This window comes from Myxocyprinus asiaticus, chromosome 17 (genome assembly GCF_019703515.2).
Source record: "Myxocyprinus asiaticus isolate MX2 ecotype Aquarium Trade chromosome 17, UBuf_Myxa_2, whole genome shotgun sequence".
NCBI classification, from domain to species: Eukaryota; Metazoa; Chordata; class Actinopteri; order Cypriniformes; family Catostomidae; genus Myxocyprinus; species Myxocyprinus asiaticus.
The window spans coordinates 21,879,495-21,897,036 of NC_059360.1; the positions used below are offsets into that span (position 1 = coordinate 21,879,495).

General features: G+C 40.7%; 1 protein-coding gene across 3 annotated transcripts; it reads left to right on the top strand.

The window, feature by feature from the left end:
* Positions 1-827: 827 nt before the first annotated feature.
* LOC127455072 (angiopoietin-related protein 7-like) lies at positions 828-16,925 on the top strand. 3 transcript variants are annotated; one of them, XM_051722643.1, is made up of 7 exons: positions 828-923; positions 2,365-3,008; positions 6,849-7,080; positions 11,366-11,503; positions 11,589-11,805; positions 14,581-14,776; positions 15,884-16,925. In XM_051722643.1, exons 2-7 carry the CDS (start codon positions 2,535-2,537, stop codon positions 16,028-16,030), a joined length of 1,404 nt encoding a protein of 467 aa, XP_051578603.1. In that variant the 5' UTR covers positions 828-923; positions 2,365-2,534; the 3' UTR covers positions 16,031-16,925. The 3 variants fall into 3 exon arrangements, with proteins under 3 accessions (XP_051578603.1, XP_051578604.1, XP_051578605.1); XM_051722644.1 differs by having other exon boundaries at positions 15,808-15,943; XM_051722645.1 differs by lacking the exon at positions 11,366-11,503.
* The last annotated feature ends 617 nt before the right edge of the window (positions 16,926-17,542 follow it).

The following is a 17,542-nucleotide window of genomic DNA, read 5'->3' on the forward strand; positions in this document are numbered from 1 at the left end:
GATTTGGGCATGTGTTGTCTTAAACGGCAACATGAACATATTTTTTTCCTACATGTGGTCAACTTAAAGTCTGAAATCAGAATAATGGAATGAAAACATTTTAAATATGAGATCATAGGAATTAAACATTGACAAATGACTAGGACATGCATCCTGAATTTCAGTTACTCAAAAAATGCTCACTCTCTCAGCTGGGTGATTCGATTCATTTAGAAATAGTTTCTATATTGGTAACTGTTGCTTGGGGCAAATCAGGAATTTTCCATTAAGGCTACATCATTATACTGGAGATCTAACATTGCTGACTTTAACGTTTATGTTATCGGTTGATTTGTGACACAGACCTCTAAAATGCTATATGAGTATTCTGGGGCTTAATGGATGTTTCAAAACCAATTTTGTTTTTCAAAATAAAATAAACGAATGGTAAACGGATGTTTGTCATACCCGGTCTCATGTTCGCAATCACAGTTTTCATATAAATAGCATACCAATGAATGCTAATAATAGATAAACTTAATTAATTAGTGAATAAGATAGCTGTCATGGCTACAATAAAACCACAACAGATGCAATATGATATTTAAATTAAGAATCCGTTCCTTCCTTTACAAAACTTCACATCCTGTCAACCTAAGAACTGAAAAATAATAATGAAAAAATGCCAAGTGTATATTTTACAAACCAAACACATTTTCTTTTTTTTTTTTTTAGAGGGCCAGTGTATATCTTACAAGCATTGCACAGTGCCTGTCGTAGGAATCCTATTAGAGAAGATTTAGAGGATAAGATGTCTGTCAGCCCATATAACAGTGCTTCAAAGTGCAGCATTACCTACAGTACCAACAGTGAAAGAGAGAGTGGAAGAGGAGCACTTTCTTGCCACATTCAAAATAACAACGGATTTGTCTGTCCTGTGAAAGGTAACTTTTGCTTTTCTCATATGCTGATTTGTCTTTTGTTTAGTTTTTTTTCATTGGTTGGCATTTCACCACAAGGCTTGGAATTTCAGCAAGTTTATGCTCATGCATGTTGTGTGCATCTATTACACTGCATCCATTCTCAGTGAATTGCAGTGATTTATGCTCATTTCAATTATGAGGTGATGCTGAATGTTAAATGACATGTTGAATCTCCACTGTCCTCTGTATTAATTCGACTGGAAATGCACTTGTAGTGGAAAATCCTTAATGAATGACCACTCATTGTGCAAGATGAGTAAACAAATAAGAACTTATGTGTTTGATAATTATCTAAAAAGGAATAGTTTACCCCAAAATGAAAATTCTCAGATGTGTATGACTTTCCTTCTTCTGCAGAACACAAATTAAGAAGAAGAAGAATACCTCAGCTCTGTAGGTCACTACACTGCAATTTAATGTTAACAAAAGCTTTGGAGCTCCAAAAAGCACACAAAGGCAGCATAAAAGTAATCAATAAACTCCAGTGGTTTAATCCATGTCTTCTGAAGCAAACCAATTGGTTTTAGGTGAGAACAGACTAAAATGTAACAATTGTTTTTTTACTTTACATCTTTCCAATGCAGTCTCTAGGCAAGATCAGGATTTCAAGCTTGATTGCACTTCCTAGTGCTTGAAGATGTGCAGAGCATTAGATGCTAGTAAATGTAATCAAGCTTGAAATCATGATCGCCAAGAAGACTGCAGATGTCAAGATTTATAGTGAAAAAGAGTTACATTTTGGTTTGTGCTCACCCAAAACAGATTGGATCACTCCAGAAGATATGGATTCAACCACTGGAGTCTTATGGATTCCTTTTATGCTGCCTTTACAGAATGTGTTTTTAGATTTTGAGCTTTTAGGTTTTGGTCACCATTCACTTGCATTCTATAAACCTACAGAAATGAAATATTTTTCTAACAATCTTCATTCGTGTTCAGCAGAAGAAAGAAAGTCATACACATCTGGGATGGCATGAGGGTGAGTAAATGGTGAGAGAATTTTCATTTTTGGGTGAATTTTTCCTTAAAGAACCAATTGTTGGCTATGGTTATGCTATAGTGAATCGAAATGTCTAATATTGGAAATGCTAAATTTCACTTGGAATGATTGGAAAGATTTAAAGCAGGAAAATTATGGAGATGAAAAAGCATTTCTTTTTCAGGCCTTCAGTTTAACACCTAGTGTTGTTTTCCAGGGCAGTAGCTACTGGGGTAGGAATGTTTCTAGGGGTCCTAAGGTATTTGATTGAGGTCCTGACTACCCCGACTAATGGAAAATGGGGGTAGTGTTTAGGAACCTGATTTAAAATCAATATTTTTGCAATTCCATTTTGGTTACACAAAACTTGTCTAGAAAATGCTAGTTCATACTTGGTATCAATTCTGGTATTTCTTTTCGCAGAATGTAGGGTGGATTTCTGGCGAACATCCGACCAATCACCTTTCTCCATCTCAATTACTTCCCATCTGCTCTAAAGATGTCTAGAGACAGCCGAATACAATAAGCTTTATCAGTCTCAAGACCCAAACACGTTTCAGGATCTAAAAAAAAAAAAAAAAAAAAAAAAAGTCATGATGAGGATTTTACTCTCCAATCCTTACTTTACCTGGAGAACTTCATCCAGCAGCAGAATGAAGTTATCTCTGCTGTATGGTTTGTTATTCTTGGCAACATGGGTCCAAGTTCCTGTTGTCAAATCCAAAGATGCTGTTAAAGAATCCCAAAACAAAGACTTAAATGAAACAGACTCTCCTAAAACAGACTCCTCTCAGACGGACACACATCACATTAGCATTGGCCAAATGCAGTGTGGTGAATACAGTAAGGAAGTGATGCCAAATGAACAGTGTCGTTTAATTGCCACACTACCACAACTGGAGGAGCAGAGGTGTCCTGACATGTTCCGCTGTACTGATGAAGTGTCCTATTGGCTGCACGAGAACGAGGAGCGCAAGGAGCAAATGCAAGACTTGAAAGAGACCATCTCTGAGCTTCAAGAGGAGCTACGGAATCACAGGCATCGCATCAAAGTGCTGGAATTGCAAGTAAGATCGACAGATGCTACTGTACATGTCAAGTGACATGGAGTGTGTTTTTCTACTTTTAAGGAAGCACTTGTGTAGCACAGAGAGTCTCAGAATTCTCCTTTGTGTATTTTTTTTAGATGCCATTAGCATAGGCATATGCAACTTTAGATAGTGGAGACTGGGGCTAGGTGTCATATGGGGAAGTTGTCACAATGGCTATATGTCAGTAATTATAAGGTTTCAACTTGTGTCACTAGTGGTTTCAAATGTTGATTTTAAACACCTAGTTCAAAACCCTCATAAATTAGATTTATGTGTGTGTGTGTGTGTGTGGGCAGGTTTAAGTGGTTTACGAGGACTTTTTTTAGGTTACAAACTGGTAATTACAAGGGTATTATGCTATAAATGTGGTTTATGAGGATATTTCTAGTGTCCCCATAATTCAAATCTCTTAAAAAACATACTAAACAATGTTATATTGAAAATGTAAAAATGCAGAAAGTTTTTTTGTGAGGGTTTGGTTTAGGGGATAGAATCTATAGTTCTTACAGTATAAAAATAATTATGTCTATGGAGAGTCCTCATAATGATAGCTGCACCAACATGTGTGTGTGTGTGTGTGTGTGTGTGTGTGTGTGTGTGTGTGTGTGTGTGTGTGTGTGAAAGCTGTCACATGCGTTTAAATGTTATAAATGTATTTAATATTTTATTTTTTTTTGTACAAAAATTTGTACTGTTTCATGAATTTACTTTTGTGTCATAATTTTTACTGTATACATTTAGCTGAAAAGCCTATAATAGGCTGTTTAATAGTAAGTTCCATTGTGACAACTTACTACATATAGTGACAACATGTCTTACTATTGACATCAACATGTCATCAGTGAACTACCTTTTGGCAGTAAGAAAGGAAGGATGGAAGGAAGGAAGGAAGGAAGGAAAGTGTAGGGAAGGAAGAAACGAAGGAATGAATGAATAAAGTAATGAAGGAAGGAAAGAAGGGAGGAAGGAAAGGGAGAAATGAAAGGTAGAAAGGAAGAAAGGAAGGAAGGATACAGGAAGGAAAGGAAGACATGACAGGTAGAAAAGAAGAAATGAAGGAAGAAATGAAAGGAAAGGTAGAAAGGAAGAAAGGAAGGAAGGAAGGGATGAAGAAAAGGAAGAAATGACAGGTAGAAAGGAAGAAAGGAAGGAAGGAAAGGAAGAAATTAAATGAAAGGTAGAAAGGAAGCAAATGAAAGGAAGGAAGGAAGAAAGAAAGAAAGAAAGAAAGAAAGAGAGAAAGAAAGAAAGAAAGAAAGAAAGAAAGGAAGGAAGGAAGGAAGGAAGGAAGGAAGGAAAGTTAAAGAAAGAAAAATAAAGAAAGTCCTGAACAAAATCTAAATAATGTTATTGTAGTTGCACTGTCAAAAGGTGTGTATGGGGTAATAATGGAATCTATATCTTTGCAACTTTTAAATGCTTTAACACTTTTTAATGAATAATTTACCAGGTGAAAACCTTTCATCTTTATGGTACATACTACACACATTAACAAATGTGTGCCACCTCAGCATCTGCCTTGCAAGAATCCAGAGACACATGTTTTAGTAGTGCTCTGTTTCTATACTAATGCCTCCTTAACCCTGATCAATTACTGGATTAGAGCTGGAACTTGGCCCACAGCCACATGATCGGCAGTGAGCGCAGTGCTTTACAAAATAGTCCATCCCTGTAAAAAAGATTTTTTATTATTATTAGTTTTTATTATTAGTACCAAACCGTGTGGGTTCTTGTTGATCAGTTATCTGGAACCTCTTAATCATCATTTACTCATCATCATGTTGTTCCAAACACATATTACTTTATTTCTTCCATGGAACACAAACATAGATGTTAGGCAGAATGCACATTATAGCCTCAGTCAAAATTAACTTTAATTTTATGAAAAAAAAAAAAAAAAAAAAAGATGCAATGAAAGCCTATAGTGACTGAGGCTAAGATTCTGCTAAACATCTCCTTTTATGTTCCATTGAAGAAAGAATGTCATACAGGTTTGGAACAACATGATGTTGAGTAAATGATCAAGTGGTTCCAGATAACTGATTAATGTAAATTATAACAGAATTTTTAAGTGAACTATCCCTTTAAGAAAGACAAAGAGAGAAGGTCACCCTTGAAATGCAATTAGATTGGTCTTGCGTCTGTGATATTTTTCACTCATTAGGCCCAGGTTGACAAATACAGAAATGTAGTAGTTTAGTAATTGTACTTCACTATTATCCTCAAGTATTTGGGGGAACTTGTACTATATTCAAGTACTATTGAAACAGATTACTTGTAGTCTTACCTAAAAACATGTCCAAGGGCGAAAAAACAAACAAACAAACAAGTTTTTTACTCCTTAAAATTTAATCTTGACCTTCAAAATACTTGTTCAATATTTCACAAGTCATCGTGATTTAAACATATCCACTTTTTATATATTTCTTTTTCATCTCCAGTAATCCAGACAGCCTCTTCTGTCTCTTGATTTCCTCAATGTACTTCTAAAGCTAAGAAAAAAAGTTTACTTTTTAATGCTTATGTACAATTAAATATAAAACCTTTTTACTTTCACTTTTTTGTTTTTGGCTAGATACTTTCAACTTTTAATTAGGATTTTGCAACAATACTCAAAATATGACACAAGTAGACAGTTTCTCTATACTTTTTACACCTGCAGTGAAATTATGTTAGAAAGGCTTATGGTCTGTGTGATGTAATTATCAGATTTCTTCTAAGCTTTTCTCCTAATGGGATTTGAGTAAAACAGATGTTGTTGTCTTCTTTGGTCACTGAATGCTCTTAGAGGGTCTAAGGTGTTAAAAAGTCTACTCAGTGTTTTGTCCAACCACTGCTGAATTTATGTTTGTTTGAAGTATGTTTTGTTGGGCACTTTTTAAATCCCATATACTAAAAGAGATGTGTGACAGGATTAAGTTAATCTGTGTTAGTTTTTGTGTGTGCAAACAATAGAAGCACAGTCCTCAAAGTGCACAGACTTCAAAATAATAAGTATTTTTGTCTTGTTTTCTAGTAAAAATATCTAAAAAGCCTTAACATTTTTATTTAAGAATCAAACATTTAAAGGTAATAAGACTTATTTTCAGAAACTGTCAATTTTGAATTAATTTTCTTTTTCTTACCCCATTGTGGCAAATTGTTTTTTGTTTTATTTATTTCCAACTGATAAGAAAAATAAACTTAACTCAAGATATATTTTCTGGAAATAATTATTTTAATATCTCATGCAATTTTGCTTTTTTGGAATGCCCAATTCCCAATGCGCTCTAGGTCTTCGTGGTAGCGTAGTGACTCGCCTCAATCTGGGTGGTGGAGGACGAATCTCAGTTGCCTCCGCATCTGAGACTGTCAATCCATGCATCTTATCACGTGGCTTTGCGGAGACATAGTACGTGTGGAGGCCCACGCTATTCTCTGCAGCATCCACGCACAACTCACCACGCACCCCACCGAGAGCGAACCATATTATAGTGACCATGAGGAGGTTACCCCTTGTGACTCTACCCTCCCTAGCAACCGGGCCAATTTGGTTGCTTAGGAGACCTGGCTGGAGTCACTAGCACGCCCTGGATTCAAACTCATGACTCCAGGGGCCCCCGCAATTTTGCTTCTTAAGAACATTTACTTGTTTTCTAAAAACTTTAAATTAATACAAATAAAATTTTTATTATGCTTCTATTTTTACTGAAAAGACAAAAATACTGATTAAGAAAAGTTTTTTTGCAGTGCAATGCTTTTGAAACAGACTTCTGCTACTAAAAGGTTACATTTATTACACAAATTCAAACAAATGTTGTCTGTCTGTGCTGACAGAGTGAGAAGTATGGCATGAACTCTTCTTTAGAAAATCGCTTCCACACACTGCAGCAGCTCTATGAAGAAACCAACGCACTGCTGCACATCCATGGATCACTCATCTATGACATGCAAACACAGATCCGCAACCTCACTATGATAGTGGAGCGTGTGCGTCGCAATCCTGGCTGCATGATCAACATCATTCGCACAAGTCCGCTGCTCAGCGCCCAAGATACCCTACACCCAGGTCAGCATGACTAGGTACTGAAGTGCTTACAGGGAAGACAATGTTTTGAAAGGTGATTCTAAGCTCATTAATTGCTGCTGTAAACATATTGTTGTTAAAAAAAATAAAAAATAAATAAACTTACTTATAATATATAACTCAATAATGTTTTGCTGAGGTTTATTGCTATAACAGGACTCCTTTATCATAATAAAGAAATGTTTGCCTACAAAAAGTACTGTGGTAGTACCATGATACAATAACCAGGTGGTAATCTATATACTATGGTATTTATATAGTACTCCAAGGTATTCCAAAATATAATATGATACTACTATTGTACAATACATGGTCCATGGTATTGCCTTGGTACTACACAAAACAAAAACAAAAAAATATAAGGTGTATTTGTAGACAAATCAGAAGTGTTCCGTTTTGATAATTTATTAATAATTTTGCACTGCTCATTTTATTGTAATTGGTAAAAACATCTTGGTTACAGGTGTAACCTCTGTTCCCTGATGGACAGTTGTGTCGAGACGTTGTGTCGATGTAGTGACACTAGGGGTTCGCTCTTGAGAGCCCCAATTACCTTTGCTTTATTCAGAAAAGGCCAATGAAAACTGGCAAGTGGAATTTGCATGCCACTCTCCGCCCCCGACATACGGGTATAAAAGGAGATGGCATGCACCACTCATTCAGAGTTGTGCTGAGGAGCCAAGAGAGAGTCCCTGCCATGTCAGCGGTCGGTTCAGCGCCGTGGCAGGAGGGACACAACGTCTCATTCCCTCCATCAGGGAACAGAGGTTTAACCAGTAACCAAGACGTTCCCTGTCTGTCACTCACTCGACGTTGTGTCGATGTAGTGACACTAGGGGTTCCTGTACGAAACTCCGCAGGCGTTGAACCATGTCGTGAGGTACGGAGGAGCGGACACGGGCAGGCTGCTGCATGCCTCGCAGCGAGCGCTCGACCACATCTTGACCTTCGAGCGAGTTAGGTAAGGCATCTCCCGGGTCCCAATAAGGGTGGGAGGAGGCACTTACTTGAGGAAGCTACAGGTGGTGGCCTTTCCTGATTTTTGTATTAAGTAATTTCCCACCAAGCTCCTGCTAGAATTGCGCTGGGGAAGTGCTCTTCCTCTCCAGGAGGGAGAGCACTACGGAGACCACATCCTACCAGAGGGAGGTTAACATGTGGAGAATACCTCACATGGACTTACCGAAGGGGAAGTTCACATATGGAATGATGCCACTGGGAAGGACCCTATCTACGGAGAGGGTACACAGCAACAGTTGCCAAGGCAGAGCAGAGCTCTGACGAGGGGAAACACAGGGTTCACCTGAGGGGAAACCGAACAGTGGAAATGCATCATACAGGATTACCGAGGGGGGAATCACCACGTATGGAGCACTGAGCCCAAGTACACGGGCTTACCTGAAAAGGGGCATACCATGAGTACTGGGCCTGGTGGCGTCACTCCTCCGCCGAGTTCGCCACTGAATAGTGTTTAAGGAATTAAAGAGGTGTCCAGTGTTCGCCAGTTATGGGGAACTGTTGTGGACAAGATAGCGCACATTATCACCTCAAAAGGGGAAAGGGGCAATGCAAGCGATACACCAGACTGGCCCCCCGGCCTGCCTGTTGTTACCCTGTAACACTTGGGTCGAAACCGGTTCTATGCTCAGGTTGTAGAAACTTGCAAAGGTATAGGGTGTATCCCAACCCGCTGCTCTGCATATGTCTGCTAGAGAGGCATCCCTTGCCAGTGCCCAGGGGGCTCTGGCCTAAATGATCGTGTCTACCACCACTGGCGGAAGGCCTGCTAGGTCCTCCGCATCCCATCCAGGAGCCAGACGTGGAGATTCCAGAGGTCTGGCCATGGATGCCAGAGCGTGCCTTGCCCCTGAGTGAGAAGGTCCTGCCTCAGGGGAATGTGCCAGGGAGGGGCTACTGCCAGGAGCATGAGGTCTGAAAACCAAGTCTGGATGACTGGGATGTTGGGATACCCACCTCGTGCTGACCCAGGGGCGGGAGTGGGGCCTGTGCGCACACCTGGGTCAGAGTCATCAATGAGAGCTGCCTCATCCCTGGGTCGCCCGTCTCAGGACCGCCTTGAAGCCCGCCCAGGTTTCTTGGTGGCCAGCTAGCGGGCAGGCAGTGCTGCCTTCCTGTGGGAGGATCTTCTTCTCAAAGACCGGTGTACAGGCTCCGATGGTGGGGGAGAGACAGACGGGGCACGGGACTTTGGAGGCCTATAGGTGGCTGGGCCGCGCCATGGCAGGATGTGTTTGATGGCCTCTGTCTGCTTCTTCACCGTCGAGAACTTGTGGGCGAAATCCTCGACAGTGTCGCTAAAGAGCCCCCTTGGGAGATGGGCGCATCGAGCGGATTTTCTTGGCATCACGCATCTCTGCAAGGTTGAGCCACAGGTGCTGCACTTGGACCACCAAGGAGGACATCGTCCGGCCCAGGGCATGCGCCGTGACTTTTGTCACCCGTAGAGCGAGGTCGGTCGTGGTATGCAGTTCCTGCATAAGCCCTGGGTCAGTCCTACCCTCTTGCAGATCTTTGAGCGCCTTGGCCTGGTGGACCCTCAGGATGGCCATGGCATGCAGGACGGAAGCAGCCTGACCCATGGCGTTGTAAGCCTTTGCCACAAGTGACGAAGAAAACGTACACGCCTTGGAAGGGAGCCTTGGTCGGTTCCTCCAGGCGGCTGCGCCCTGCGGGCATAAATGCACCGTAACGGCGCGCTCTACCTGGGGAAGCTCGACATATCCCTTAGCCGCTCCGCCGTCGAGGGTAGTTAGGGTGGACGAGCTGGCGAAGCATGTACGGGCAGAGAACACGCTTCGATATGTGCTGTAAATTCAAGCAGCAAGGAATAAGGTGATGGGATGAACACACACATGCGCTCGGCTCCGAAGAACAAGTCTGATTGGGTGGTGCATGCCATCTCCTTTTATAACCGTATGCCCAGGGCGGAGAGTGGCATGCAAATTCCACTCACCAATTTTCATTGGCCTTTTCTGAATAAAGCAAAGGTGATTAGGGCTCTCAAGAGCGAACCCCTAGTGTCACAACATCGACACAATGTCAAGTGAGTGACAGACAGGGAACATCAAATTTATCAAATAAGCATGTGTCATATGTTGTTGGAAAGCTCTCAAAGACTAGAATACAACCAGCCTATTTGATTTACTCACAGACAAAAATATTGAAAAATGAACTGAACATAATATATCACATATCATTACTTAGTGGAGGTGGTTACCTTTTAAACGAGCCCACACACAACATAATCGGATGCATAGATCATTAGATAATCTACATGAAGCACAATGTGCACACAGCTCATAATGTGCTATCTGGCTAAAAACACTTTAGCTTTTCCTGGATCAGATGACTTTAATGGAAATTATGTTGTACGTTGTCCAGCATCATGGAACGCTAAACCAATCGTATTAGGATTCAGAACACTGCAAACAGAGGTGGAAGTCATCCAAATGTGGGCAGAGAGGATCATTCACACTAATTATATATGGCCACCAGGAGATGGTGCCAAGTACATGACACAGACTCAATGATGGCTCAAATAATACAGAATGGAACTGAATGAGATCTTGTTACCCATGCCTGCATGCTTAGGAGAGAGAGCATAACTTTAGTCGTTGTTGTGTGATTAGTTAATATGTACAATTATTATGTTTGATTTGTTTAGAGAGGATTTTGGACACTTGGAGACATTTTTGGAAACTAGGATATATAATTTTTTGTAATGCTATAACTTTTGATTGCTTTGTCATATCAACACAACATTTTACTTAGTTACAGGTGACATGATTTGGAGCAAAACAAAATAAAATTTTCAGAGCTTTCTTATTTACAAACTGAGATATATAATGTCAAATGAGAAACATAAGAAAAAAGTATATTTTTGGCTTAATTTTGTATTTTTGTGATTTTTCAGCAGTTTCTTAGGCTGAAAGTCTCAGAATTTATCATAATATATATATATATATATATATATATATATATATATATATATATATATATATATATATATATCTCATTAAAAAAAATGTATTTATTTTGTAAAAAATTTTTATAAGCCTTTAATTTTGGGTATGCCACTGAAACAGGTCACCTTTAAAAACACCCTCAGAGCTTAAAGGGTTAATATATTTTGCTCCTCAAGTAAATGTATATTGCTTTAATTATATTTAGAATTTTTTACTGGAAAACAAGACAAAAATATTAAGAAAATAGCTTGATTTGATTTCATATTTGTTTCTTTACTTAGAGGTTCAGCACATAAGAAACTGCCCAATTGACTGTGCATCACTCTACTACAATGGTGTCCATAGGTCTGGGATTTTTACTGTTGTGCCCTCTTTGGGATCGGCACCAGTAGAAGTTTATTGTGATATGGAGACCCAGGGTAAAGCAGCTCTATGCAATTTTCTCTAAAAAAATCCTTATAAACTGGCAGTCTGACTAAAATGTATTCACTCTCTTCCCATAAGGAGGTGGCTGGACCATGTTTCAGCGTCGACAGGATGGAAAGATCAATTTTAATCGCAAATGGACAGAATACAGGGATGGCTTTGGAGATCTACGTGCAGAGTTTTGGCTGGGAAATGACCACATCCATGACATCTCCAGCCAGGGAGACTATTCACTTCGCATTGACCTGGAGGACTGGAATGGCAAGCACAAGCATGCACTGTACCAAAACTTCTGGTAAACACCTAAAGAATATTGAATATTTTTGAATAACTGAACATTTCAATGGAGAACATTTTGTGATCAATATTGCTTGCCAAACATGACTAATTTACTGTATTTCATCTGCACCTAAAATGCTGTAATACATCTTTTGGTCATGTCTTTTAAGTCAACATGAAATCAAAATAGACCCTTTTTACTTAGTAGTACATCTTCCTGGTGTTATTGTGAATGAAACACCCATGCACTTAAATGTTTGTCTTCATAAAATGTAATCAAAATATAATATTTCATCATCTGACATATAAAGACTGCTTTTAATGACACAATATGAATGAAAATGGATAAAAAAAAACTATTTACCCTAAAAATGTTCCTGTTTTAAGTCCTGTTTCACTCAGAAATATGTCACATTATGGAAGGAAAATTGGTCACAAACGTTTGTAATGTTTGGCCTTTGTAATGTTGCTGGCAAAGACAGGCTGACGAAGATGATGATGAAGTTAGAACCCAGGTGCAGTTTATTTACATAAGTGAAATCCAACAACCGTAAATCCAAACGTGAAACAAAACATAAACATAAACATAAACTAGACTTGACTTGACTTGACTTAAACAATCCAACAATGTTACACTTACACACAAAACATGAACAAGTCTGGGACTTGGCTGAGACATGGCATGGAGCAGACTGAGGTTCGGCTGTGACATGGCATAAAGCAGACTGAGGCGTTATTGTGATGGGCTCAGGTGTTGCTGTGACATGGCATGGAGCAGGCTGAGGAGTTGCTGTGACATGGCATGGAGCAGGCTGAGGAATTGCTGTGACATGGCATGAAGCAGGCTGAGGCGTTGCTGTGACATGGCATGGAGCAGGCTGAGTCGTGGCTGTGACATGGCATAGAGCAGGCTGAGGCGTTGCTGTGACATGGCATGGAGCAGGGAGGCGTTGCCATGACATGGCATGGAGCAGGCTGAGGAGTTGCTGTGACATGGCATGGAGCAGGCTGAGGCATGGCTGTGACATGGCATGGAGCAGACTGGGGCTTGGCTGAGACATGGCATGGAGAAGACTGAAGCTTGGCTGTGACATGGCATGGAGCAGGCTGAGGCATGGCTGTGACATGGCATGAAGTAGGCCAAGGTGTGTCATGGCATGGAGCAGACTCAGGCGTGGCAGTGACATGGCATTGAGCAGACTCAGGCATGGCTGTGACATGGCATGGAGTAGACCGAGGCGTGACATGGCATGGAGCAGACTCAGGCATGGCTGTGACATGGCATGGAGCAGACTCAGGCGTGGCTGTGACATGGCATGGAGCAGACTTAGGCGTGGCTGTGACATGGCATGGAGCAGACTCAGGTGTGGCTGTGACATGGCATGGAGCAGACTCAGGCGTGGCTGTGACATGGCATGGAGCAGACTCAGGCGTGGCTGTGACATGGCATGGAGAAGGCTCTGGCGTGGCTGTGACATGGCATGGAGAAGACTCAGACATGGCTGTGACATGACATGGAGCAGACTCTTGTGTGGTTGTGACATGGCATGGAGCAGACTCTGGCATGGCTGTGACATGGCATGGAGCAGACTCTGGCATGGCTGTGACATGGCACGGAGCAGGCCGAGGTGTGGCTGTGACATGGCATGGAGCTGACTCTGGCGTGGCTGTAACATGGCATGGAGCTGACTCTGGCATGGCTGTGACATGGCACGGAGCAGGCCGAGGTGTGGCTGTGACATGGAGCAGACTCAGGCGTGGCTGTGACATGGCATGGAGCAGACTCTGGCATGGCTGTGACATGGCATGGAGCAGGCCGAGATGTGGCTGTGACATTGCATGGAGCAGACTCAGGCGTGGCTGTGACATGGCATGGAGCAGGCCGAGGTGTGACTGTGACATGGCATGGTGCAGACTCAGGATCCGGGGGCAGAAGGTGGCGCAAGCTCATCGACCATGACGTGGGACCCTGGCTCGTCGACCATGACGTGAGACCCTGGCTCATCGACCATGACTTGGGACGCTGGCTCATTGACCATGATGTGGGATGCTGGCTCGTCAACCATGACGTGGGATGCTGGCTCGTCGACCATGACGTGGGATGCTGGCTCGTCGACCATGACGTGGGACGCTGGTTCGGCGACCTTGACGTGGGACTCTGGCTTGGTGGTCGTGACGTAGGACTCTGGCTCCTTTTCCACCTCCCCCACAGTAAACAGTGAACCACTTATCAGTAGGGCAAGGTCGATATACTGAGTCAGGCTGTAGGTACTCCAACCGTCAGGCATCAGGGAGGAGACCGGCTCATTCAGCCCAAAACGGAAACAGTACTTGGGGACAATCTCATTAAAGTCGACCCTGCAGGCCAGAGCACAGAAGTCCTCTACATATTCCACCAGGGGACGATTCCCCTGACGTAAACGAAGAAGCTGAACTGCTAGGTTCATTTTGCGGTCAGGTATTCTGTAACGTTGCTGGCAAAGACAGGCTGACGAAGACGATGATGAAGTTAAAACCCAGGTGCCATTTATTTACATAAGTGAAACCCAACAACCGTAAATCCAAACGTGAAACAAAACATAAAAATAAACATAAACTAGACTTGACTTGGCTTGACTTAAACAATCCAGCAATGTTACACTTAAACACAAAACATGAACAAAAACACATAAAACCATGTCAGCCTTAAAGAAGGGTTGTTTGGGTGACAGTTCTCTCCATAATTTGTCCAAATAAGATGTTTACTACTATACAGGCCACTCAAGCAAAAATGCCTTGCTTGCTTTGGCAGGATTGAGAATGAGGAAAACCACTATCGTCTCCATGTATCTGGATTCAGTGGTACTGTGGAAGACTCATTTAGTTGGTACCATGACAAGCAAAGCTTCAGCACTCCTGACACAGGTGACATCTGCGCTGAGATTTCTCATGGAGGCTGGTGGTATCACCAGTGCTTCTTTTCCAACCTGAATGGAGTGTATTATAAGGTAATGCAAATTAAAGGAATATTCCAGATTCAATACAAGTTAAGCTCAATGGACAGCATTTGTGGCATAATGTTGATTACAAAAAATAATTTCGACTCTTCCCTCCTTTTCTTAAAAAAAAAAAAAAAGCACAAATAGAGGTTTCAGTGAGATGCCTACAATGGAAGTGAATGGGGCCAATTTTTGGAGTGTTTAAAAAGAGAAATGTGAAGCTTATAATTTTATAAAAGCACTTACATGAATTCTTCTGTTAAAACGTGTGTATTATTTGAGCTGTTAAGTTGTTTAAATTTCCATTTTTTCAGTCATTTTATTTTTTGTTGAAATTATATCTTCATATATCTTCAGGCTACAACTGTACACAGAAAAGGTTAGTTAGCGAATTTATCACTTTAAAATCATGTTAACATGCATATTGTTTATGTATTGTGGCTATACTTTTGAAATAGTATTTTAACATTTATGATTGTGCTCCATTCACTTCCATTGTAAGTGCTTCATTATAACCCAGAATTTTGCATTTTTATTTATTTTTTAATCCCCTTTTCACCCCAATTTGGCATGCCCAATTCCCACTGCTTATGAGGTCCTCATGGTGGTGCGGTTACTCACCTCAATCCGGGTGGCAGAGAACAAGTCTCAGTTGACTCCGCGCATCTTATCACGTGGCTCGCTGTGCATGACACCGCGGAGATTCACAGCATGTGGAGGCTCATGCTACTCTCCGCGATCCTCACGCAACTTACTACACACCCCATTGAGAGCGAGAACCACTAATCGTGACCACAAGGAGGTTACCCCATGTGACTCTACCCTCCCTAGCAACAGGGCCAGTTTGGTTGCTTAGGAGACCTGGGGGGGGGGGGGTCCCATGTGACCATGTGACTATAACAACAAACAGGAGCACCTAGTAAAATGATCCCATGTGACTATCACAACAACCCCTAGAAGACAAATATGCCTAGTTAAAGGGAAAGCTCACCCCAAAAGGCTAACATTCTACCAAACCCATCTCCTTTTGTGTTCCACAGAAGAAAGAAAGTCAGATGGGTTTGGAACAGGTGGCCCAGTCATCTGACTGCCCTTTGTGTTTATCTTGACCACCAGGGGGGGCGTTACTCTGCCAAAGGGAAGAATCTTCTGGGACCTGATGGGATTGTGTGGTACTCATGGAAGGACTCAGATTACTACTCACTCAAGAAGGTGAGCATGATGATTCGCCCACGGATGTACAGGCCACGTCTCTCTCCGTAACACTGCTATAGGACCTATATGTAAATCAATACTGTGCTGACATAATAAGGCCATTGTTGAGTCTCCATGGCAAAGCAATTGCGTAACCTGTAATCAAAGAGAAAGTCTCATCTGGAATATCCTCTTTTCACATTCTGGTCAATCATTTCTCACATTCCTGTTGTTCGGCATATTAAATTAGTAGTTTAACTGTAATGAAACTAATCTAAGCATGTATTTATAAAACACCATGCCTTTAGATTGTGACTGATATTTTGTAACTCTGATACAACAAACATACCAACACATTTTATTCAGCTATGTGTACCTACATTGCATGTTTTGAATAATCATTATTAATTAGAATTTGTTTCATACTTTGTATATAATTGGTGTTACATTCATTTTGTTGGCTTGCAATCACATTTTCAGATGATTTAAGAGTATTTGAGAACATTTGGCAAATGTATAATCACTGTTATTGAGCATCCTACCATATACTGTATGCCACTGTACATATGTAAATATGTTTGCTTTATAAGCCATAATATTCTGTTAACTGATTGCATGTAATATAGAGGTAACAGATGCTCATACAATCCCAAAAATGTACAGCTTTTTAATGCCTAAATACTGTATATTTCACATTGTATACATTTTGTATCAATTTTAAGAATGTATAAAAATGTCTGTTTCTGAAATGTACTAGTGTAAGCAGCTGTATTGTTGCATGCTCTGCCTCTCTACTTTAAGCATCAGACTTCTTTACCATAAGATAAACATATCTGCATCCTCCATAAAGACTCACTTCCTGCCTATCACTCACCAACAGACGAGGGTGGAGCAGACCCACAATTGAAGAGTTCACAGGAACAGAAGAGGGGTTTAAGGATAATTAAATAAAAGTAAAGCTCTATCAACAGCATCTGTGACATGCCGTCTTTTCACAGAAATTTTTTTTGACTTGTACCACAGTTTGTAAAATAAAAAAAATAAAAAAATAAATGAAAAAGGAGTAGACTGTAATGCACTTACGCTGAAAAATTAAAAACATTTGTTGGTTTAACTTAATCCAATTGTAAACATTGGTTCCACACAATGCAAAATAGTTTATTTGATATGAAATTAAAATGTAGGTTCTACTCAAATACTTTGTGTAGTGAAAACCTAAATTAATTGAGTTAACCTAACTTAATTTCATTTGTTCAAATCATTTTTGAACATAGCAGCAACAAACACATTAGCACATTATTTGTTTTTGTACTGTATGACAAGTATGCTGCTGCTGAGAATTTACAGATCATCGATCAGTCATTATACTGATAATCCTTCTGCTTTTCTCATATAGTAAATGCTATGCACACTGGTATTTCAGTAGTAATTTACCCAACCTCGACCTAACTATTAGCTCCATTCTTCTCTATGGTAACCTCCAAAAAAATTAAAAATGACAGAAACTCCTCTAAACCCCAACATAACAGAACATTAAACATTAACAAGTCTCCTACTTGTTTAATTTTGCATGTAAATAAT

Bases quoted from the DNA above. Each gene is read 5' to 3' on its own strand.
- LOC127455072 (XM_051722643.1), top strand. From the start codon at position 2,535: ATGATGAGGATTTTACTCTCCAATCCTTACTTTACCTGGAGAACTTCA. The intron at 3,009-6,848 runs GTAAGATCGACA...CTGTGCTGACAG, and splicing joins TCAAAGTGCTGGAATTGCAA to AGTGAGAAGTATGGCATGAA. The intron at 14,777-15,883 runs GTAATGCAAATT...CTTGACCACCAG, and splicing joins TGAATGGAGTGTATTATAAG to GGGGGGCGTTACTCTGCCAA.